Source organism: Tiliqua scincoides, chromosome 2 (assembly GCF_035046505.1).
Source record: "Tiliqua scincoides isolate rTilSci1 chromosome 2, rTilSci1.hap2, whole genome shotgun sequence".
In the NCBI taxonomy this organism is placed as follows: domain Eukaryota; kingdom Metazoa; phylum Chordata; class Lepidosauria; order Squamata; family Scincidae; genus Tiliqua; species Tiliqua scincoides.
The window spans coordinates 65,833,742-65,858,381 of record NC_089822.1 but is presented as its reverse complement, the minus strand read 5'-3'; the positions used below and the strand labels follow the sequence as shown (position 1 = coordinate 65,858,381).

The window sequence follows — 24,640 nt, the reverse complement described above, 5'->3', positions numbered from 1 at the left end:
AAGTACATCGCCTGAATTGGTTCTATACCTAGGTTCTTCTGGAAGCCTTGAGCTCCACTTCTTTCCTTGAAAGCTCTATTAGCTTTGTAACAATACTGACCTACTGCAACAGTGGGAGTGAATCATAAGAGCCACACACTGCAGTGAAACAGGAGTGCTCTTGCATTCAGTTGTAACATTGGGATAACCCCCCCCCCTTGCAAAGCTATCGGTATACCACCGATCAGTGGTCTTCAACCTTTTTTGTGCAATGACCCCAATAAAGTATGAGACTGGGGACCCACCACCAAGCCTGCCTCCGTCCCAGGACCCAATACACTCCCACTGCCACTCACCCCTTGCCCCATTTCCTCCTACCTCTTGCGTCTTCACAACAACCTGTGAGGTAGAAGCCTCAGTAGTGCCGGCTTTAGGAGCCATGGGACAAGATAGCGAGAAGAGGCTGTGCAGGATTATATCAAGAACTCGGTTTTGATAAGGCAGTACCAAGCCCTCTCTTGGTACTGAGGCATTGAAAGGTTGCCACAACCCCCCAAAAATGAGGCTTCTTGATCCCATTGGGCTCCCGACCCACAGGTCAAAGAACACTGCCATAGATTTTACTCCTTAAAACATGCATTTACAAATTTTCTTTAAAATTTAAAATTAAAATTTATTCTAAATGTAAAAGTTCTTGCTTTTCAATTTGCTGTAGTACAAGACAGTATCGGAATGTGACAACGTTTGCATGAAACTACATATTTCTAGTAGGATAACAAGCTTCGTAGATGCTTAGCATATAAAGACCCGCAAAATGCTTCAAAGTTCTGGGACTAGCTTATTAAAAGTTTTAAATTACAAAAGGGGGGAAAAAAACAACTTCTTTAAAAAGATCATTTAAGGGGCACAGGTGGGAAGGGAGAAAAAAGAGACCGTTTATTGATACTAAAGCCTTTACTGTAATAAACCAAATATATTTACAATTTATACAAATGTTTGATCTTCAACCAAAAAAAAAAAAAATACAAAAAACCCATATCCCAAAGAGGTAAAACCTGGAAACAAGTTTATCCAAGATACCACTGCTCTACACAAGACAGAATGCAGGTGGAATTTCAAGGGCTGAAACATAATCCCACGTATTCAAGCAAATGAGCATGACGTTTATGAGGTCATAAAGACAAACAAAACCAAAAGGCTGCAACAATCTTCAGCAGATGCAGCTCTGCAAGGGTCCATCAAAACTATGCTACATTTATCCATCTTGCTCCTCTTCCTGCTTTTCATCCAAATAGCCAGTAGCTGGATGCCAGAAAGCTGACTTCAATGCGTATCAAATAGCATCGTTTGAAGGTAGCGGAAACCAAGTTCTTCCTTTTTTTTAATTTAAAAAAGGGTAAAGTCTTTCTACGTCTACGTCTACATTTTGGCCCAGTTCAACTCTCAGAAGTTAACATTTCCAACCCAATTCTTCAGTAGATGACTTCATAAACAGTAGCTTTCTTGTCTCCAGAGCCGGTAACTATGTATTTATCATCCACAGAGATATCACAGCTAAGCACAGATGAAGACTCTTTGGACTAGGAGAGAAAAATGCACAGCTATAGTATAAGTGAAGAAAGTACCATTTCCTCCATTTTCCCTTAACATTCTAAGTTCTGGGCCTCAGGAATCGTGAATCACTTGGGCAAAGATATAATAGAATCATAAAAGCATCAATGTTGGACTTGCACAGTCCAACAAGTCACAAGGCTTTGTGAAATTAGAATGGGATCGTCCCATGCCCAATGCCCTGAGCTTCTGGATGGTAGGATACAACATATTATTTAATAAATAATAATCTTTGAAGTTCCTTGCTGTATTCACATATTCACCACCAGGACCCTCCCATCTCCCAATCCCTTCCATGAATTCTGATGTGGGGAAGCAGAGCATTTTTGCGTGCAGAAGGCCCCTGGTTCAGCCCCTGATATCAGCATGGAGGGTGAGGAAAGACTCCTGTCCACACTCTAAGCAGGGAGTACTGGCCTACATGGATCAAGGGCCTGAGTCAACTTCCTTTGTTCCCAATAGTGATAGTTTTTACCTGGAATATACTGGCACCATATGGGGTACGCCAGGCATTTAGGAGGTTGTCTTTTCCAGTACTTACAAACCATTTACCTGCAAAATGACAACAATCACAATGAGATAATATATTGTCAAACAATGTATGCCAACAGACAGAATTGTATATTGTCATATTGCCTTGTACTGCGAGGAGCATTTATCTTGCAGCTAAAATACTTCCCATGCCTGCACAATATGTTACTTGGGGTGACGGTGGGTGTGAAAGATTGCCCAGGATCACTCCACAGAATGCCATTACCATTGGCCACTCCATTGAACAACCTGCCTTTTGACAGGCATTTGCTGTATGGTTAGCCAAGAGAGAATGCCTGAAATCAGTCCCAAGTTCTCCTGATCTAGGACAAATCCACCTTTGTGAAGTGACTTGTATAAACCATGACCTGGAAAAGCATAACGAAAGCCAGGGAGCAATGGGCACTCAACATGCTAAAGTGTCCCACACTTTAACTACTTGCAACCAGCACTTGAAAGAATGATGCTATGATGATATTGCCATTTTATAGATATGAGCTCCTTCTTACAGCTTTCCAGGGAAGCTGGAACTAGGGGTTGGATTTCAGTTTAGCAAGCAGAAAATAAAATAGCATTCAAATGTCCTGTCCTTGGCCTAAAATTTTCAAGCGCAGACGTGGGGGGGGGGGGGTTGCTCTATTGGTATCCAGGAGGCTGTCAGCCACTCACGCTCCAACTTACCGCAATAAGCAAACTTGAGTGACAGAACGCAGCTCTCGTGAAGGTGAAGCTGGTACTTGTCTGGTTTATTTACATGAAGCACTTCCACATTACTGCTCTCCATTCCCACAGCCAACCATTCACCAGTGGGACAATAACCAAGGGAAAAGATCTTTTGCAATAATAAAAACAGAGAGAAGAAATGTTTACATGTCTTGCAACATTAGAACAGGAAATAGAAAGAAAAAGAACAAACCAACTGACAAGGCATTAAAATTTTCAGGGTACACCATCAATTTTTTTGACAATTGACAAGGCACACCACCCTGCTGGTGGGGGGCTCACATTCCCAAATGGCCCTACTAATAATGATCCTCCCTCAAACTCCCATGGCACACCTGTGGACCATCTGCAGCACATTAATGTGCTATGGTTGAAAGTCGTTGCCCATAGACCTGGGAATAAGTCTCATTGAGCTAAATGAAACTCAATGTATATGTCCGAGTAAACATAAGACACTTTTGTGTCTTTTAAATCACAGAATGATAGCTATTAATTTCATAATTTTGAAGTGTCGGCACACTTGTCTCTCCATGCTTGTTACTTCTCAGTGTTTGATGGTATTCATACCTTTTCTGTTTTCACCACTCCAGCCCAGGCAAAAATGCCAAATGAGGCTCAATGCCAAATGCCCTTTATAATGCTTCAAGCTGCTGTTTTAATCCAAGAGTGCAGGGCTCCCTGCTCACTATAAATGAATGGCACAGATCAACTCGATGGGTGTTTCATTGATCACAATGGCTTTGCTCCAAGGTAAATGCTTCTTTGCCTGAAAGCAGCCCAAGGTTATACTGACAGCCAATGTGAAATGATCCTGACTACCACCAGCTGACTATTTTGCACTATTAATGCTTTGAGTTCATCACAAACTGTACCCAAGACAAGCTGGAAGTTTTTAAGTATCACATTCATCGGAATTGTAGAAAATACTTCAAGAAATGCTAGGCACCTGGGACGTGAAGTCATGCTGCTGTAGCTGCCTCCCTTCTCTCAAGTCCCAGGATCTTACAGTGTTATCCAAACCTCCCGTCCAGAGCTTGGTACCATCGTTAGAAATGTCAATACAGCTGGCTCCATCTGTGTGGCCCTGGAATTGCCTGATAAAACAAACCAGATTGAATAATGATTTCCTGCCAGAACTCAAGGTAAACACTGTTGTGTTGTTAGTTTTGGACTCTGCATGTGTGTCATCTCCTCTTGTCAGCTGACGCGCAGCTAGCAGCAACCCTTCCCCCATACCTCAATGCAAAATCTGTGCTCACTATACCCAAGCTATTTTGCAGGTGCCAGAGCACAACAACTGTGCCACAAGCAGGCTAAACAAAAACAACCTGCACATTTGCAGCGGTCTGTGATGGGTAAGAAGACCTAATTTAAAAAGCTGTCCGATAATCCACCATGACACATGGGCTGGAAAAATAAAACTTAACAGATTACTAAACTCAACTCACTGGATGAAGACCCTCTCCTCTGTTGCTGGAGGACAAAGCCCTTTAAACAGAGACAGCCAGTTATTTATAGGCTTTGTTTAAGCTGTGAATCAAGCACATGAAAATACTTTAAAGATTCAGCTACATGAACACATGCAGGAAGGGATCCAAAAGGGCTAAGCTTTCTGGTTGCCTTGGCTCTGCCTGCAAAACGATGCCCTTGGTAGAGAACAGGTCATGAGCTGTCATCATTATTCATCAATGTTTTATGCTTTAAATCTTGGTGTTCAGAAATCCCTGTTCTCACTAACAAAGAGTCAGCTTGAGCCTGCCTTAATCCCTAAACGGGAGTGTTTGGAGGCGCCTGCCTTTTTCCATCAGCAATTAGCTGGAGCTCCATGCCTTAGCAGCGGGGGGGGGGGGGAGAGAAGGGAAGAATGACTACCATGGGACAAGCTATGAATCAGTGTGGCATGTCTGGCCTCCTTGGCCTGAAAAGTCAAGGAGTTATCAGGCAGTACACACTCTTTTTATTCTCTTCCATGTTTACTAAACACAGGTAAGGCAACCAATACAACAAACTGGCAACCAATACTTATTGCTCAGGAAACCTGGGAAGAACTCAGCTGCTTTTGAGAGTCATTCAATATGTTAACAGGATTGTAAGCAGAAACCCTGGCTTCAACAAATCTGTGATGATAACTGAAACTATTTCTTCTCCTTTGCCCCAAGTCAATGGGACATGAGACACAAGCTTTATTCCTATCTAATTATCCAGGTTTTCCAGAGCAAATTTTCAACAGTTATTTGGTCATACTATTGGGTTGTTGGTCAAGACAGATCTCTAAATAATTCATTTATCCATGCTGTTATATTCACATTATCTATGTGAGGGTCTCAGAGTATTTGAATCTTTGTTGCTGTCATGGGATGGCTTTACATTTGATGAGAGTCATCACTTAGGCAGGCAGCAAATGCCAAAATGAGGAAAGCTTGTGGATTATGCTGTTGACCAAGCACTGTGCATACCTATTTCAACTTACACACACACCCTTTTTTTTCCACTGGCAGAAGTAGTATTAGCTATAAAGTTCTGCACAAGCTGCAAGTGCTACAAAGCTCCCATTTGGGAATGTTTTAGACAGGACTTTAATGTTTGAATACTGGAATATGTGGAACCTGCAGGCTTTTCCTACTTGTGTCTTAAAGGCATGTGTATGCAGCCAAACTGCATGGTGATGGTTTTCATCCCTCTTCCCTATTTAAGGATGTAAGGCCTGTGATAGGGTCTTTCCTAAGCGGTGACACGGTGGAATGGTAAGCGCCACTTGGGGGAGGGCTTTTTCCAAACTCCGGATCTGGCCGACAGGCCAAGGTTTTAAGTCTTAAGATTTAAAATCTCATGATTTTAAAATGATTTAAGATCTTAACTAAACCCCGTAGTGTCTTGATCTAAAAAGCAATTAATCTACATTAATATACAAAACTAATATAATAAACCAAGCAACTCTGAGACTTCATTACCATTTGTGCAATCTCAATTTGCCTTTTATTCATGAAAGGAGCTTACAATGACCAAATGCTCTTCTACCAAAGATCCATAATAAAGTAAGAATATGCAAATATGCTCGATTTGACCTAAGTTATACAGGCTGCAGAATTTGGGTTGACTTGAATTTTGGACTAACTAAGTGTAGATGTTGAGGTTTCCTTGAAGCACAGAATTTCCAGAGTCCTGTTCGTAATTAAGATGACTAATTCAGTTGAAGTGTCCAGGAATGCTTAATGCCCAAACTTTGATGCTTTAAATAGCCTCTCATTACCAAGGCAGGTGCAAGTGTCGGTTCTGCTTGCTGAGATTTATTGTGGGTTGCTGCCAATTTTGCAGTGATGTATGAAAAGTTGGTCTTGTGGTCCACCAAACACTGTCATATTACAAAGCTATTTTAGGCAGTTAAAAATCACCACCTTGCCAAGATGTTCACATCAAGGTGTACCAACACATTCATTCTTTACTCTTCAAGGCTTGAAAGGAAATTACTTATGTGGGTATTATGTTAATCACACTCTCAACCTTCCAAACCTGGAAGTGTTAGAGACTGTCTGCAAAATATGAATCACTTAGCCTCTGCAGAAAGAAAAAAAAATCTCTGATCAGCAGCCAAAAATCCACCAGGAACAGCAGACAATACAGAATTCATGAGCTGATTTCTACTTCTATATATCCCTTAGTTAAGTAAAAGTTTTCACTTAGTTAAGTGAAACTGCTTTCCCAAACATTTGCATCTTTGCAGCCAACAGCTTTGAGATATCCTGACGTCAGCATCACCAAAGGCAGATGGAGATAACAGACTGATCTGTTACAACTCAAGTCCATGGCAACAAAGTAAACCTGCAAATCACCAAGTTTAGGTCAACTAACTTCTACCTGAAGAAGAAATACTCGGGCCTGCACAGATATGGGCAATTTAAGTGGAATGTACCCTTGAATTCACACTAGAGCAGCCAGAATGAAACTTCCTCAAAATATTCAGGAGCAACTTAGGACAACAGAGAGGGAAGATAGGATGAACTTAGATATGTGCAGATGGCATCTGCTTACATCTAAGTAGAATAAGGTTCTCCCATTGATCATATTTAGGCAGAAGTGGTGTATTTCAGTAGAACACCAGTATTTACAGAAACTTCCATCTCTTATGGTCCATAAGACTATAAGACTTTAGAGTGTATGACCAGTGTAACTTAACTAGAAGTAAAAAAAGGTGAATTTAGCTTCTCAACATATCCATGAAAGAGGGTACTTGGTTGCAAAATAGAACCACCACAGCAGGGGTAGTCTCAGGAATACAATGCAGGAATGTAGCTAACTGGATGTGCTAAAGAAAATGGGGGGCGGGAAAGCTGCCCTTACAGATATAGATCAGGAAGTGGTATGTGGGAGGAGGAACCAAGGAAGCAAAGACAGAAGAAGAAAGGGAATTGAAACAGGAGTTTAGGGAGTGACAAAACAATTAAGTGGCCAGCTGGGGAGATGATAGAAACCGGGACTGAAAGATCCCACCAGAGGATGAAGAGGTGCTAAAGCATGACGAAGGAATAGATGGGGCATGACAATGGGGGAGGGGCTCATGATTTCCATATGAAAGAAGCCAGGGTTAATTATGCAAAAGTTTGCCATAATTTCACTCTAACATTGTCAACCGTCCCTAATGGGAGCAAATCCAAGGGGAAATTCCTTAGTCTCGCATTATTTACACGCTTACGAAAGGATTTTTGTTCTGCTTTATACCTTTCCCCTGATGCATGCGATGCCAAAAGCAATTGAGGACAACTTGATAACCTGAAAATGAGCTATTAATATTCTGGCGACTCAGCATTTCAAATGGTGTTTGCAGAGCACACCTGCTGGGCTTTGACGGAGGCGAAGACGGCTAACAGCCCGTTATATTTTCTGAAGACAGGGATGGTGTTTAGTTACATGTGGCCAAATAACCATCGCCTGAATCTGAGCTAAGTCAAATGGAAACATGGTAGCCGTTTCAAAATCCCACATGTTCTGGGGCCAGCCAGTCAGTCACTGTCTCACGCATGATTACACTTGTTGCATTCCAGGGCAAGCACATATTTTTGAGCATTTGTCTGCAAAAAAACTTAATGATGACAGTGACTCATTTAACACATCACCCACACCTACACCTAGTTATTGCCTGAAAGTTAGCTAAGCCTGAAAGCTCCAGAAGGTTGGAACTGGTTCTAGAAAGTAAATATGGAGAAGGTGTGGTGGTGGATATACTACTACATTACAACAAAGTAAAATTTGAAACCATTATCCATTTGTGCCAGGAAAAGATCCATTCCGAATGAGTTATGCAAATTAAGAAAATAAGCACCACTTAGAGGCATTTTTATTATTTTGCATCTTGGTAATCATATGGAGGGGGGTGGAACCAATTAATGCCATCCCTGATTTCTGATTTCTTATTGCCATCCCTGATTGCCTGATGGGATCCCTGATCCCTGATGGGAACTCTTATTGCCATCCCTGATTTCTGATTTCGGGAACTCTTATTCAGTCATCTGTCTTGCTTATTAGATGTTGATGAAGTTTCATGCCATAAGGGCTGGAATATTTTTTTTTAAATAAACCAACTCATACAACCATAACCTAATTTTGTATGCTTCCTGAGCATTCTGGAATTGTGGCACACAGGCAAACACGCATGCACAAAGAGAGGGAGAGAGGAATCTGAAGATAGTAGATGTGCTCACGTCAGAGATGTTCATGGTCCAGATGATATAATGGAAGACAGAAAGACAGTGAGATAGGGAATGCACATGTGTAGACTTCTCACCCAAAGGCAATAGGAAAAGAGGTATTTATGATGTGGTTATCTGACCTATTAGTTACAATTCACAAAATACAGTCACCTGGTCACTTGAAGTGATCATAAAGATCTGAAGAACTCTGAAGAACTTCTTCAGAAAATTCTGAAGAACTCTGGACCCAGTGAAATGGTAAAACTATTTCCTCCATGCCACACCCTACTCCCACCTGCCAGGCAGAAAGGATGGACATATTGTACCAGCTGATTTCTCTCTCATTTTGCAGGAACTCATTTTAACAGTACAGGTGCAGCCTATTTATCCAAGGATTTTTTATCTGCAGATTTGTCTCAACGTGAATGGGGTGGGGGTACTGAAAGTCACACACACCTTTACCCTGCGCTGTTGCTCCGTGTCCAGGCATATCAAAACACTACAAAAAGGCTCCGCCTCACCCAGGCAGGGAAATAGCCTGGAAGAGGTTCCCCTTGCAAGGAACAGTAACATTCCTGGAGCTCCTGAGCCTGCAAAGATGCTGAGGAGGGGAAGGGGAGGCAGAAAACCTCTGTAGCCAGAACATGTGCAGCAAGGTGGAGCTCACTCACACACACGGGCAGGTGTGGTAGCAACAGGTGATTGCTTTAAAAAACCCAGGGAGTTGTCAGATTGCTTTAAAAAACCCAGGGAGCAGGTTGAGGGTCCTCCAGCCAAAAAGGGGTTCAGACTCACACTGTGGCAGGTCCCTGGGATGAGGCTGAGTGGCCTCAGGTCCAAAAAGGGGGGGTCCCCCTCTTTGGCTTCTAAGGTAGCCTGGGTCTCATGGGCATGCAGCCTTCCTCCTGGCTGTTAGCCTTGCCCGGCTTCCTCCTCATCATTGGCCTCCCCTGCCTTTATGGAGTTCCCAGCTCCACCCCTCTCATCCAGTCAGCCTGGGCACCTGGAACTGGAGCCAACCCCGCCCTGCTGTCTGAGTCTGCAGGGAGGCTTGCTCGCCAGATGAGCGGCTCTGCGCCCTAGCCTGTCTCTTGTTCCTCCTCCCCACCTGTCTCCCCGCCACCTTGCTCCTGGCTGAGCCCCCCCGTGGGGCGAGAAGACCCAGCGGCATCCAGGGGAGAGGCGCCCTCTCTGGGGGTGCCGCTTGCGGGCTGGTGTGCTTCCCCGCTCGTCCTCCCCCACCAGACCCAGCCGCTGGGCTCCCTCACCCGCCTCCCGGGTGGCTGCAGGTGAGGCGAGCCACAGCCATCGCTGGAGCTGCGTCACTGTGGGCGGGGGGCCAGGTGCCTTCCAAGGGGGTTGCTCTTCCCCCCACCCCCAGCTCCCCGCAGTGCCTGGTCGTCTGCAGGGGTTGCCGGGGGTTTGCTCCAACTGCTGGCCGGGGCTCTCCCCCGTCCGTTCCCCGCCACCCTTGCACTTCAGGGAGGAGTGGCTCTCTGGGGGCTGCCCCTCCTCCCACCCACTGCTCCCCGCCAGCCCTGGCAGCCAGCAGGGGTGACTGGTGGGGTCTGCCCTCTGCCTCTCGTGGCTCTCCCCCCCCCCCGGCACCTCCAGGTAAGGCAGAGGCTGGCCAGGCAGCAAGCCCCTGACAGGAGTGTTTGCCGAATTCCCCCTCCCCATGGTGCAGGCAATCACCAACACAAGCAACCCCCCCCCCCCCATGGTGCAGGCTAACGCGACACAAGCAAGCCTTCCTACCAAGCAAAGCATGAGATTTAGCCTACAATCCTCTCCACACTTTCCTGGGAGTAAGCCCCATTAACTACAATGGGGCTTACTTCTGAGTAGAAACACATAGGGCTGGACTCTTAAAAGACCAGCACCCATGTGAAAGAAGCTGGGTAGCTGGCAACAGGGAGGGCTGAGTACAGAGCCGAGGGGATTGATAGCAGCTGCCTTAGTTTCTTTCCATCTGGAAGTGTCAGGTTGCAGTGTATTTGCGTAACTCTATGGAATTTAGCACAACGCATTTTTTGTTAATTGTGCCGAGTCACGGCGATAAATAGGCTCCACCTGTATACAGGGGCAGAATGTGTTTGGGAGAGGTTTTGTGCAACTCCTGACAGACGGGTGATCTGTCCTATTCCAGAAGCCACTACATCTACCCTGTACCTTTTGAGGTACAACAATGCACAATGAGTAAGGCAGAGCTGAACATATTTGGGATGGAAAGAAAAGGCAAGGATGGGATTAAACAGCTAAAGAAGGAACAGAGCAATGACAAATGAAAAATCTGATTCCCAAGCCCAGCCAAAATCTTTTGGTCCCCTGCCATCTATCAGCCAGATTTGTCTACCTACTGTAAACATTACCTATTATCAACCTTCATCGTGAAGCTATAACAACTCCCCAGAAGAGCTGGCTGAACAGCAGAAACTAACCAGGAGAAACTAACCTGACCAATGTTTGATTGTGCAGATCCCACACTGCAATATTCCCATCACTGCAGCAGGAGAAGCAGACCTTGGAATCGGGACTGATTGCGAGAGCATAGCAGGCCGGAGCCGAGGATGTCAGCTCCGCTTTTATACGCGGAGTTGGAGCTGCCAGGTCCCAAATGGATAACGTGCTGGCTTCCCCACCGACGATCAGGGTGCATCCATCAGGGAGTAATTTACAGGACCGAATGTAGTTATCTCTGTTCTGTAGAAACATAAGCCACCTCAATTACATTCAAAAATGTCTCGGAATAATAGCCAATGGAACTTTTCATGCTGCATCCAAACTTTAAACACTAGACCTCTTCTGAGTGCCAAAGAACACAAGTCACTGCCAATCTGGTCTCCTACTGCTCCTTATTAAGAAGAGGCTTGCAGCTAAAGAAATCCAAGTTAAGTTCTCTCTTGAAGTATGGCACTCTACTTTGTTTTCAGTGTGACAGAAGGCAGTGCCTCCGTTGCACTGCAGCCGAAGTCTAGTAAAGGGAGTGCCAAGGTAAGTTTGCTTTTCATACAAGATGCATGGCACCGCTACTGCAGCCAACCTGATACAAATCCCTTTGACAATGCCAATGGGTCTTCACTGGTCAGGGAGGCTCTCTTTAGAATTTATTTATAGCCAAAGTTTCACAACTAGAAATGCTATTTGCAGAAGAATTAAGGGCAAAAAAGGAATGGGAAACATTCCAGGCCTTGACTGCTCCAGGTTTTAGCCTGTAAATGCACTGGTTGTCAGAATTCTCACTTTTAATAGCCTCATTAGAGTGGTAAAAATTCTGTAGCCAACGAAAAGATAAAGCCAATAACAAATCATACAGAGCTAGTAAAGAGAAAGCAATTTTAATTTGTGTTTCTGTGTGCTACACACCCATTTCATAGTAGAGCAGAAAATTTTGTTACGGTAGGGAGATTTTGTTTTTCCTGACTGCATGGGAAGCATTGAAGAACAGTAAATCCTTTGCTACAGCTAGCAAAGTTGAAACACTGTGCCTTGAAATGGTTAATTCACACAAGTATGTTTGCCAGTAGTGGGTATCTATAATGGATGGCAGTAGAAACAGAAGCAATACATAGCTTGGTGTGTAGCAACACTCCATTAAATACAAACATCAAGGCAATTGTTTTTTATGGCTTTTGGCTTCAGCATACTAACAGCAACTAGTCTTTCTGTCTTGGCCATCTTTATTGAAACTGAAACATCAGTAACTTGATACAATCCCTTTCCTGCCAAAGCTCCTGAAAGTAGGGACTGGCTACAAGACATGCTACGTCATTGTGAAAGTTCTGAAGCACTGACCATTGCAATTAACATTTGTTATTAATGCCATATTTGCCGAGGTAGGCTGGCTACTGGCACTTGCTAGTTTCTGCCATTTCTAGTACAACAACATTCAACTAAAAAAAACAATGAACTACATGCAACAGTCAGGTTAAAACCTGGTCTGTTTTCTCTTTTGTCAGTTTTGGCTTATCTAAACAGGAAAATATCAGGTATTATAGACCGTCATTTCAATGCCTATTAGGAAAGAAGGGAACATTTCAACTACCAGCTATGATCAAACAAGCAGAATTAGTTTCACTCCACAATGATCAAAGAGATTAAAAAAAACAAAACACATTTCAAGCAATAACTTGTGCTTGGCAGCTCTCCAATATGGGTGAGTTCAAGGGTCTGGGAAATTACTACCACAAATTCTGCAGAGTCAAAAAGGAGCAGCTGTAGAAAAATACAGCAGTTGCAGTAGCAAGGCATTAGACCAGAAGGCAGCTTCATACTCTATTACCATGTAAAATTAATAGAAATGGATCTTCAGTTTCCATACTGAAGAGCCCTGCTGGATCAGGCCCAGGACCATTCAAGTCCAGCTTCCTGTATCTCACAGCAGTCCACCAGATGCCTCAGGGAGTACAAGACCACAAGCTACTTGCATCTTGCTGCCACTCCCCTGCATCTGGCATTCTATTTACCTTTGCACCTCCCAACAAAGACACCACACTGTATGTGGGTTTAATAAAGTGGCCCAAGTTAAACCCAAGTGACCAATCCCTAAGGAAAACCCCTTGATGCAAAAGGCTCATGTTCACCTACCAGACAGTCCAGCTGAGAAACGGGGCTCTTGTTGCCAGGTTGGCTGATATCCCAGACTTTGACACATCCTTTCCCACCAGTGTACACGTGCCTTGTTGGGTTGCTGATAGTAACAGCACACACCACTTCCCCATGATTCAAAGTATTGATCTGCCGAGCATGGCGAGGTATTCCTGGTCCAATGAGGGCATCTGGAGGAAAAGGTACTGGTTGCATCTGACCATCTGCGGTAACGTGAAATGAGTATGCTCTGTTTTGGAAGAAAAAGAAAAAAGCAACAAGTCACATCGTTGACCTATTTCACTCACTAAATTATGATGTGGGGCCAGATCACACATAATGAGCAGCGGTATGGAAAATGCACCCACTGAAGGAAGCTAATCACAGTGCAAGACTGGTGATATGGTTACTTCCCACCAGTGGCACTAGTCTCCAGTGCACGATTGAGGGATGCTCATGTGAGAAATAATTGTGGTTTTGAACATCATGGTTTGTTATTCTGGTATGTAGCAAGCACTTGAATCCTAGTTTTCCAGTTTGGATGCTGCAGGGAACTATTACTGAACTAAGAGATTTTGAATTCAGTCAGAAGCCCAAGGAGATGAGGAGCGTGGGGAAGAGGGAACACATGAACAGCTCATTATCAGTACAACAAACCATGTATTTTTTTTATCATCTGAATTGAAATACTTAAGAGAAATGCAGGCACAAAAACACAGTGATTGGTTTAACGGCTGCTCAAGGTCAAAGTGAGAATCTGTGTAAGAAGAGATTACTTTGTGGCAGCATGCTGGGAAAAATCCCAAAACTCTTTCTTCTGGAAGAATTTAGTTTAATGAAACAAAAACAGATGAGAGACACCACTGAACATTTTGGGTGAAGTTTTGATGCAACACTTTATTTGCCCATTGAGTTCATACAAAGCTCTATTTACAAATTCACTTTAACCAGGTTCAAATTCACATCTACCAAGGGCTAAATGCCAGAGAACATGAAACTGTGCCTTCATTCATCTAGGAACAGGACTGTGTCATCTTCAAATGAAATGCATGGATTCCTTGTGATCAACTCAGTATAATGCTCTGCATCGGGGGTGTCCAAACATTTTGGCAGGAGGGCCACATCATCTCTCTGACACTGTGTCGGGGGGGGGGGGGAAATGAATCAATTTACATTTCAAATTTGATTAAATTTACATAAGTGAATTTATTAGAGATGGAACTTGTATGAATAAATGAATGGTCCTGCAGTAGCCTAAGGCCTATAAAAGGCCTTGCATAAAGCAAGGCTAGCCTTTCCTTCACTGCCACTGCTGCATCACAGATGTGAAATAGCAAGTAGTGGAGGGAGCCCTTGTCCAATAGCTCAAGTGAGAGGTCAAACAGTTGTCCTCATGCTGAGATCACTTGCATTGGGCCAGCATTGGCTCCAGCAAGTCGCCGGAGAGTCAGAGGCTCAGTGGAGACTGGGGGCTCCCCAAGGGGCAGATTGGGAACCCCCGATGGCCACAAGTGGCCTCCGGGCCGGGGTCTGGACCCCTGCTCTACATGAAAGTAAATTCTTAAAAGAATGATATCAAGATCTATGAAGACTTTACTTCATCCCAGGGCGATCTAGTGATTCAAAATTACGCCAAAGTCCACCAATTTCTCTTGGAGAATGGATATTCCAATGAGAGAAGGAAAAATCAATGCAGTCACATCATCAGAAGTACATCCAAATATGAACCAAGGAAAGGAACACCACCTCCATATCTCTGCTGGGTGGTGCAAGGGAAGCTGCCCATGCTCCACCAGGAAGGCAGGATCCTCTGATGCTCTCCAAGGATCAGAATGCAGTGAACTTGTTTAAAGAGCCCATGCACAAGAAGGGCAGGTAAGAAGGCCAGCTTCATCCATAGAGGCCTGGAAGAAGGCAAAATGGGCATATGTTTGCTGCTGCCCCTTAACCTGCTGGTTGGGCTTCTAGGGATGATGAGAATTCTGATTTAGGTAAAAAGAGACTCATGTAAAGCTTTTCAGAATGTTAGAAAGCTGTGAAATCACACCTATTTCTACTCTTTATGAGGGTTGAATTGCAAAAGGTTACACCAGAACAGCCTGCTAGCCTCAGCTAGGCAGAAAGATTGAAATTTAGAAGGTATTGTTTTGGAAGGGAAAAGACTACAGTAGCAATATGCCAAGCAGTCTGGGATCACCTGGGGGAGGGGGAAAGCCAAATCTAGAAGAATACAAGGAGCATCTCAAATGTTTAGGTCAGCTACCAATTATCTGAATCCATGACCACTTTGGTGCTATTTTCATTCCATTGCAAGTTCCACTGAGCTCATTGGGGCTTCACCCACTGCATGCACAGTCTGACTGTTCCACCAAGAGCATACCAGGGCTTAAATAAATAGTAAGCTGTAAAGAGGTATGTTTTAAAGCAGTGGCTGTCTTATATTTTTCAGGTGGGTGGGAAGAGTGACTTCCTATTCGTTCCAGCAGAATGCCTGTTTTTCCAGTGGATGTTTGCTGGTATTTCTTACGTTTTTCTGTATGGTTAGGAGCACTTTTAGGACAGAGAAGCCATCTTTTTATGTTTTTATTTGCTATCTAAACTGCTCTTCAACATTTTGGCTGAAAGGCAGAATTTTTTAAAGCCCACTAACAATGGCAGTAGCACCACCACAAAAGCATACATCTGGAAAGGCGCTTCCAGTAGTTCAGGATGGTAATGATATACACAAGGGCAGGAAGTTGCTCCCTATACTGCTAATATCCATGTACCTCATGTACATCCAAAGGCACTCTTTGGATTGTAAAGACAGGAAATCTTTAACAAGGCCTAGATTTATTTTATTTTTAAATAGTAATGCGTCTTGGATTTCTTTTAGCCAGTTCCTCAGGTGGTGGTGTAGCAACAGGAAACAGGGTTGTCCAGAGAGATTTCTTTCAATAGCAGCAGAATGGAAAACAAAAATGTGCTCCCAAGGGGGTTGATTAATTAATTTACTTTTGTACAAACAGCAACCAGTTCTATTCTAATTGCTGTTGCATGCACAGAAATGCCGATTTGCTGGAAAGGCAGAAAGAGTACATGCTGCTTAAAAACAAACTGACAAAGTGCTCTAAGTAAGAAATAACACAATACTAGCCAGTGGAGATGTGAAGGGAGCTTCAATTATTTCTTGGGGAAGGGAAAAGAAAGAAAATCTGCCCCCTAACAAGGAGAGGATACACAGCTAGGGTGCTGCATCCCATTTACTAAATAAATTCAATGCGACACCTCGATTTGTGTGCCTGAAAGAAATGAGTTTTCAAACTGAAGCTGAAAACTCTCCTGCTGTCAATATGAATCCACAGCAACAGGGCATTATCTGTACTCTTACACCAGAAATTTTCAATAGACTTATCTATCACAGATAAGGATATGCCATCAGAAAGTTGCTAAGGGTAACTGAAAGCATCCTGCTGCCTTAGGGTGATCAGGCGTAGAGTCAGTCAAGTTTCAAAGGCAAATAATGAGATGAGATCAGCTCAGCACCTCCGATTTTCAAAGTTTATCTTGTCTATTTATAGAGTACACACGGGCTAAAATGGAAACTGCTTCCAGCAAGGAAGGGAGGGTGTGTGTTTGTGTGTATACATATAACAAAACTATAGTAGTATGGAAGTCAAGTATTAGTATGGGAGGGAGATGGGCTGTAAGTAACGATTAAGAAACAAGGGCTTGGAAACAGTAGCTATGGGGAATGGGCACCTAGCTCGTCAAAGTGCTCAAGTCCTCATTTCCTGACAGCTGCTAGTTCTCTGCTTTTGGATTCTATTTCACCAGACACATCATTTTCAACATTTCAACAACCACACTGGCTGTTTTAAAAATAACAAAGATAGCGGAAACAGAGACTCTTGCAACACCTACATCCCCACCACAGACCAGATACCATGTTGCACCACAACCCACAGCACTGGAAATTCTGTTTTCTGTGCAAGTGAAAATACAAAGGCCTATTTTAATGTTTTTGAGTTTGGGATATATCTGGGACTGTGAGTATTCTCTGAATCTGATACGGGGCTGTACATGTATTGGTTGTGGATCTTTTGGGGGGGGGGAATAAGTGAGCAAACTTCAGTTTCTTTGGGCTGTAAATAATTTGCATAATAGCTGGATGTAACCAAAGGTAGGAGCTACAGGTGCAGCTATTATTGGATGTTTGGCTGAAAGCAAGGAGATGAATGTCTGGTGGTAGTCCTTATGTGAAACTCTCTTTCTTGATATTAGATTTGCACCCTCTTTGCGTGTGTTTTGGTGGTATTTGAAGACTTATGTGCTTCTTTCCACCTTAGGTGATTTGGGTTGACTTCCCTCCAATAGCCTCTCTGAGTGGCCTGCTCTCCTTCCTTGTTCTTTTATATATACTTTGCTTTGTTTTAATGCATGTAGAACTTCTTGAGTTTTTTTAATTGCTCCCATAAGCCATGAATGCTCCAACTGGATGGGGATTGGTGGGGTATGACTTTTTTAAAATCAATAAACAAACCCTTAGGTGAGGGTCTGAACAGGTCTTTCAGTGGGCAGGACTTCAATTTTCTTGCAGATTCCTCCTACCTGAGGAATGCTGCTCTACACATACTGAAATTAGCAGAAGCAGAATTAAACAACAAAACAAAACATGTATCCAAATTATGTATCCTGGTCCAGAATTTGAACATGTGTCAACACAGGCTATACCTGACCAAAGCCAAAGCTTGAGTATGCAGTGCAAACTTTTAAGTTGTGATGCAACTGATATGCTTCACTTTTGAATGACTTCACTTTTGAATGGCTGACAGGACCAGCAAGGACCAGACATGTCCCCATCAGAGGAGAAGAACCAGGACCTGGAGCACCCACAAGAAACCCAACACACCCTCCCCATTTTGGACTGTCAACAATCACCATCACCATGTCCTCAGGAATGGAACTAGAGTGAGCCTGAGCTGTTGAATGAAATTCATCAGCACAGTACTTGTCTGATGACACTACATATCCCATTCTCAAATTCTACTCAGAAGGAGGAATCCTGAACTTCAGTCATGCAGCTATGCAATTCTACAGAACACCTTAGCTGCTGCCTGGGAGCCAGCAATGTAAGAGCTCCATGGACCAGCTCTTAGCTTCAGCTGCTTCCTGGACAGCTCCCCTGCTGTCCAGCACTCAGCCTTCTGACTTTCATCAGCCTTTCATGACCCTTTTCCTGCTTTGCCTGGAAAACCAGAAATGAAACAGCAGGCCTTGAGTTTCAACATTACGCAGAGAAGTAAGCAATGCTCTATAGTCAATAACCACTTCTCTTGTGAACTAATTAGTTATTTACAGGGAGACTATACCGAGATACCTCCTGGTATAGTAAAAACAGTAAATGAATTTTCACTAACCCACTTAAGTTTTTTTGAAACTGACAAAATTAGGGATCTTGGCTTTTGGGTGAGGCAGAGTTCTAGAAAAGAGGAAACACATCAACAGATCTGGCCTATAGGACCATATCAATTAACATGCACCAGGGATAAAAATAATAATTTCATGCTGTGTACTATAATAGTTAACTGTTTCCCCCCCTCCAAACAAAATACAAAACAAAACGCCCTTAACAGTAGAATCTGTTGCCACACGTACAAAACTCTCCATTTGCTGATTTAAGATAAACAAGTGCGTTCTGGCTGACTTGGACTTAACTATGGCATCAGAATTTACTTACGGTTTGCCTCCAGGGATTCCAGCCAGATTTGGAGGGATTCCAGGTACTCTCATATGAGGAGGAGGATCAAACCCAACCTGAAAGTAAAGAAATGTATACACCTCAACATGCACTAATTAGAAAGAAAAGCTCTCCCCATCTCATGTGACCACATTCTCTAATTCAAAACCACATAAAAAGGAACAATATGGGCATTTGTGCAAGGTACTGTTCACAGAGCAGTTAAAAATCTGAGTTTGTCCCTAAACCGGTCTATTTTACATTTGCAGACTGTTGCCAGTTTGAACACACCTTACATTTTTCATCTAGAGCAAATTTAACAATACACACCTTGCTTAAAAGCCCAGCTAACATAAACTTGTAGATCAGTTTATAATTTGCCCTGGCATGTAGATTAATTATATGCACACATGCTCCTTTTTGTGGTGGACCAACCATGCATACAGGATGTACACGCATACAACTGTACACCTTAGGCACTGTGTTGTACATTATGTTCTACATGAAGGTGGAGGGAAGGCACGCAAAAGCTGAAACTTGTTCCCATACCCAAATGGTTGGCCAAGTGTCTCTTCAAACTGGGAAAGGCCATGCTGCACAGCCTGCCTCCAAGCGGGCCGCTCAGAGGCCAGGTTTTCCCACTTGGAAGGAAGGCCCATAGCCAGGGAGACAGACCAGGGACAGACTGCACTTGCTCCCAGTGTGGAAGGGATTGTCACTCCCAAATCGGCCTTTTCAGCCACACTAGACGCTGTTCCAGAACCACCATTCAGAGCGCGATACCATAGTCTTTCGAGACTGAAGGTTGCCTACTATATGGATACCCAAATGGTGTAAATTCTACATGCTAGACTTACAGCACAATCCTATACTGATTTCCAGAGCTGATGCAGCCCCAAGATAAGGGAACACCTTATCTTGAGGAGGAGGAGGCCTCTGCAACGTCTGTCACCACAGAATGCAGCACACACCTCTTTAGTACAGCTGCATCAGTGCTGGAAAGTTGGATGGGACTGGGCCCTTAGTTTGGATACCTATAACATGATGAATAAACTCTGTTTATGTGTGCTCATATATTGCACACAGAGCGGCAGATACATAATTACTGACCAACCTTTCAGAGACTCTACTCTCCATTTAATTGAGACCAAAACAGAAGAATGAGTAAACACCTTTGTGCTGTAAGATGAATGCAAGATACTCACTAAGCAAATATATCTGTTTCCTCTGGAGAACAAACAGATGCTCCACAAACCACTGAAACAACGTTATGGTTTCAAGCTCCTTTCTTAATGTATAAATAGTACAGGTTTTGCTAACCAAGCAAAGCACTAAAGGCTGCTTCCCAAACTAGGTAATTACTGTTTAGTTTATTAATGTTCCAACTGTCCTATCTAAACAAACTTTGAAAAATACCCTAAAAATTAAAAAAAACAAAACACACACATGAAAGAAACTATGCAGTCAACCCTCTGGCATTACTAAATCCCAGGAGTCCAACAATGCTAAATAAAGCAAACAGGTTCCTCTCAATCTCATGCAGTTCAGATGGCAAGCCTACCATCGGGGATCGCCCATAGGCAACCACAGCAGCTGCGGCCGCGGCAGCACTCATCTGAGGGGACATGTTGTGAAGACTTGCATAGGCCGCCCCAGGGCTGGTCAGCTCGCCATTCATACCAGCATGTGGTACCATTCCAAATGGAGCAGGGTATGGACCTGGTACAGCCAGTGGTGTTCTTAAGCCAGCTGCTGCAAGAAAATGCATGTATGGTTAATCAAGGTTCTTAGCATCTTACCACATAAACCAAAGAAAAGACTGGAATTCCTAGAGGAGGCTTCTTCCAAAAAAACCCAACTGGCACTAGCAGCCACAGGCCAAATTGTGCTCAACGTGACTTCCCATTGTGGGTTTAATAGTCCCTTGCATCTACATATCCTTCCCCTCTGCATTTATTTTCAAATTATTACATGACATTTGTCATGATCTACATTTTAACAAATATTAACAGTCTCAGGGTGCAATCCTATGCATGTCTACTCAGAAGCAAACCCCACTGAGTTCAATAAGACTTACTCCCAGGTAAGTGGGTATAGCATTGCAGCCCCTCTCTCTTGTACAGGACAACAGAATCAGAAAGAACTTTCAGAATAATGATCAGAACTCTAGATAAGTTTTCTGCAAACCGAGAGAGTGACACATATCAGAAAGGAACACAAGAGGATTACTATGAATGGAAGCTTGTAGTACATCAGGTCTTCAGAATACACCCTAACCACACCAAACTACATGAGCAATTGCTAATAATAAAAGATAGTTGTGTTACCAGCTTGGTTGACCAGAGGGTCCATTGTTGGAGGTTTGCCAAGGCCTGGACGGAGTCCGGGCGTAGCACTCGTTCCTGGGGTTGGCACATCACTTCGTGGAGTTGGCGTGCTGGATTTCAGAACAGGCGTACTGGCTTTTTCATGCTGATATCATTAAACAAATTAAATGAGCATTATTTTCAGTCCAGACCACATAACACAATTTATCACAGCAGCAGCTGGAATGCTGAGCATTTACTGCCTACTCCCTTTGGCCAATTTTCAAAAACCCCAACCACCATTCAGTATATTGACTTGTGAGTAAAAGTACAGCCTTGCTCATTTCTGCCAAAGACATGTAAAATGTTCAGTTTTGTTCTTTATTGGCAAGAATTGGCATCGATTAAATAATTGCTTTTCAAAGTAACATTTTATCAGCTATTTTAGTTTAAGTACAACTTCTCAAATTGCAATTACTCCAAAACGAAGGGTGACAAACATCTTGAGGTCCGAGGACCATGCTGCCAATTGAATAGGGCTACCAAGTGATTTAAGTTTACGTATGATTATTCTATTACTCACATATATACACATGAATGGACAAGATTTATCACTCTGGTGCATGCAGACAACCCTAGGTACCATACCTACACAATAAACCACAAACAGAGGAAGGCACACTCACATGATTGCTTTACCTTGTATACATACAGACACTTGTTAAGGTATAGATAACACAGATATACTGGTTCAGATTTGTTAGAAGAAAATTCTGTGTGATGAAAGTTATCCCAAATCTGGAAGAGTTCCTCTCTTCGTATAAGCTTTTGTACAAAACTTTGTAAATGCTCATTTCAAAAGCTCATAAAATTTTATTATGGCTCACTAGTTTATATGCTCCAATCTTCAATATTCATCATGTTTTGCATACTGTAATGCCCTCCATCTCCATATATTGTGGGACTGCTCAAAGTCTTGTACTAACACTTATGCAAGAGTTCACAGAACAGTACAAATACATTGTCTCTGCTCATTATTTTTGGTTCCAAGCCACCACATATTGCAAGCATGCCACGAGTTCTTTTTGATCTCCACTAAGCTGATCCTTCAGAGATATGCAACAATGACACTGGCAGCACACACAATTCCAAATGAAATCAAAGCTGGCATCCCCAAAATCATTCTGTGAGTTATGAAATGAGTCTGATGAACGCAGTTAGCACTAGCATCAAGGTAGAGTAATGCCTGTTTTGTTCAAACAGAAGAAAAGCATTGCGTTATGAACACAGAGAAAGTTCTATTTAAAAAAGAAACAAACCCACAAATGGATACACAGCAACTGTAGCACAGTCTTAAAATGATCAATTCGCATACCATCTATCATTTGGTATCAGGATGGTTAGTAGACAGAATATGCATATTGAGAATACTCACCAAACCTATTTCTTTAGATTTCATGGAAGTCGAACTTCCTGATGAGGCTGTGGAAGCTGGGCTACTAGACGCATCCTTTTTCAAAAGGCGACTTTTGTCTATGCCGTTTTCACGTGGGGATTGAGCAGGACTTGCCCGAGGAGAGGAAGGGTCCTGAGTGGATAGAAAGGACAACAAAATTACTATAATACAATAGTAGAAGAACAAAATTAGCTTAGAAATGCACCAACCTAAAAGATAGGAATTTATAGCAATTTATAATCTTAGTCAAGCTTAGATACACTCACTACACTGCCAGCAAACAGTGGGGAAAAGCCCATAGGACACATGAATTGCATAAATTTAAAGTCAATAAGAATATTATTTAGCAAATTTTAGACCAATTTCCCAGTTGTTAACTGGGTAAGTATTGTTTCCAGTGTGTCTCAAAAACTAGTACTTCTAAAGTTTCTTATGGGAAGCAGCAGTGATTTACTGCACCAGGTAGCAGGGAGGATTCCCAACCCTGCAGGAGGTGGAGATAAAAGGTGGTGGTGGATTGGGATTGCCTAGTAAGAAGGAGGGAAGCTGCTGTGTGCCAACTTAACCTGCTAGCTTGCAAGGTGTGTTGCCACCCTGGTTGTATAACTGTATAACAGCAACTGCTGAAGCTGGTCAAGAACATAGAACAGTATTCCTTTCCTGCTCATTCACATGGCAACAAATGATACTCCTGGGTGCAGCAATGAGTTGGTTATTTCTCACTACAAGGCTCTGGCCAGGAAAGTGAAGAATCTTGGGACTCAGGAGGAATTCTTATCTGTTTTCCCAGTAATAAGAGAAGGGCTTCAGCAAGAGAGACAAGTGCTCCAGACAAATGACTGGTTATGCTGATGGTGCCCATCAAGAAGTATTTGGCTTCTGGGACCATGCTGTATACTTTCTGGATGAAGGCCTACTGACAAAACATGGGATGCAACTCACAGGTACTGGGAAGAATGTTTTCAGCAGAAGCATAGCAAATCTGATCAAAAGGGTTTTCAACTGAATGGTGTGGGAGCTGGAGATGAAAACCTAAAGTTTAATTCACAGGTATGGGCTTGCAACAGGAACCTTTGAGGATACAGTTATAATTTGAGAGCCTGTGAGGGTCCCCAGCAATCCCTAAACTGAATCAGTAGGAGACAGACATGAGGCCTTTATTTCCAGGGCTTACAATTTGCATATATTAGTGAGCTGAGTATGGAACATATACTTCTAGTACATGAAGGAGAACTGTCCCATACCTTAAACCCAGGGCTTTTCAAACTGGGGCATCACGATGTCCCAGCCTGCGGGCCCTGCCCCCTGCCCCCTTAAGGGGCGGGGGCAGCCTGGAGGCAGGGAGGAGGCAGTGGCATGATCCCCAGGATCACGCTGCTCAGGGGGGCTGCAGGGGCTTGGGTGCACGTACCCAAGCCCCTGCAGCCTCCCGGGGGTGCGGGGAGCCCGGCGTGACCTGCAGCAGGTGAAAGTAGATGCGGAGTGATCACGCTCCAGGGCTGCCTCCCCCCACCCCTGCTACCTCTCCCCTCCCCCCTCCTGCCCACGCAAGAACTTAGTGGCTCTCAAATTCTCCCAGAGAGTTTGAGAACCACTGCCTTAAACCCATTGCCCAACTATATCAAAACATATACTATAAATGTAGAGAAGTTACCTCATTAGAAACATCAACAACTAAGTTGTCATCACTTTTGTCCCCATCGCTATCCTAGATTTAAAAAAAAAAGTTACTTTAGTATTCTTTAGAAATTATCTCTTCATTGTAACACACCACACAGAGAACAAAGCTATTGGAACCACAGGATTGTAATCATTATCTCTGTTTTTTCTAAGAAAGACTTCTTCTTGATTCAATATATGAAATGATTTGCAATTAAAGTTACCATTTTGGCAAAGTATACTCATATATGCGGATCTAGAAATTATTTGCTCACTTCATGGCACCAGGAGTTAGCAAACTACTCCATGGAAAGTATACAATAGCTTCTCTCCCCATCCTTTTCCTAAGAATCTGGGAAGTCAATAACTCTAAGTCTTTTGGAGA

The 24,640-nt window shown here is 43.3% G+C and overlaps 1 protein-coding gene across 4 annotated transcripts in view; it reads right to left on the bottom strand.

Moving 5' to 3' along the window:
• Positions 1 to 698: 698 nt before the first annotated feature.
• Positions 699 to 24,640, bottom strand: part of LOC136642229 (transducin-like enhancer protein 1) — a 78,647-nt gene continuing 54,705 nt past the window's right edge. For 2 of the 4 annotated variants that reach the window (XM_066618588.1, XM_066618590.1), the window contains exons 10-20: positions 24,251 to 24,304; positions 22,576 to 22,728; positions 21,162 to 21,306; positions 20,396 to 20,586; positions 18,835 to 18,911; positions 13,116 to 13,365; positions 10,984 to 11,231; positions 3,791 to 3,938; positions 2,803 to 2,953; positions 2,066 to 2,142; positions 699 to 1,559 (exon numbers count right to left, since the gene is read on the bottom strand). In XM_066618588.1, the coding sequence (XP_066474685.1) occupies positions 1,452 to 1,559; positions 2,066 to 2,142; positions 2,803 to 2,953; positions 3,791 to 3,938; positions 10,984 to 11,231; positions 13,116 to 13,365; positions 18,835 to 18,911; positions 20,396 to 20,586; positions 21,162 to 21,306; positions 22,576 to 22,728; positions 24,251 to 24,304 (1,602 nt within the window). In that variant the 3' untranslated portion in view covers positions 699 to 1,451. The remainder of the gene's footprint in view (positions 1,560 to 2,065; positions 2,143 to 2,802; positions 2,954 to 3,790; positions 3,939 to 10,983; positions 11,232 to 13,115; positions 13,366 to 18,834; positions 18,912 to 20,395; positions 20,587 to 21,161; positions 21,307 to 22,575; positions 22,729 to 24,250; positions 24,305 to 24,640) is intronic. The other 2 variants (XM_066618589.1, XM_066618591.1) reach the window with 1 other exon arrangement.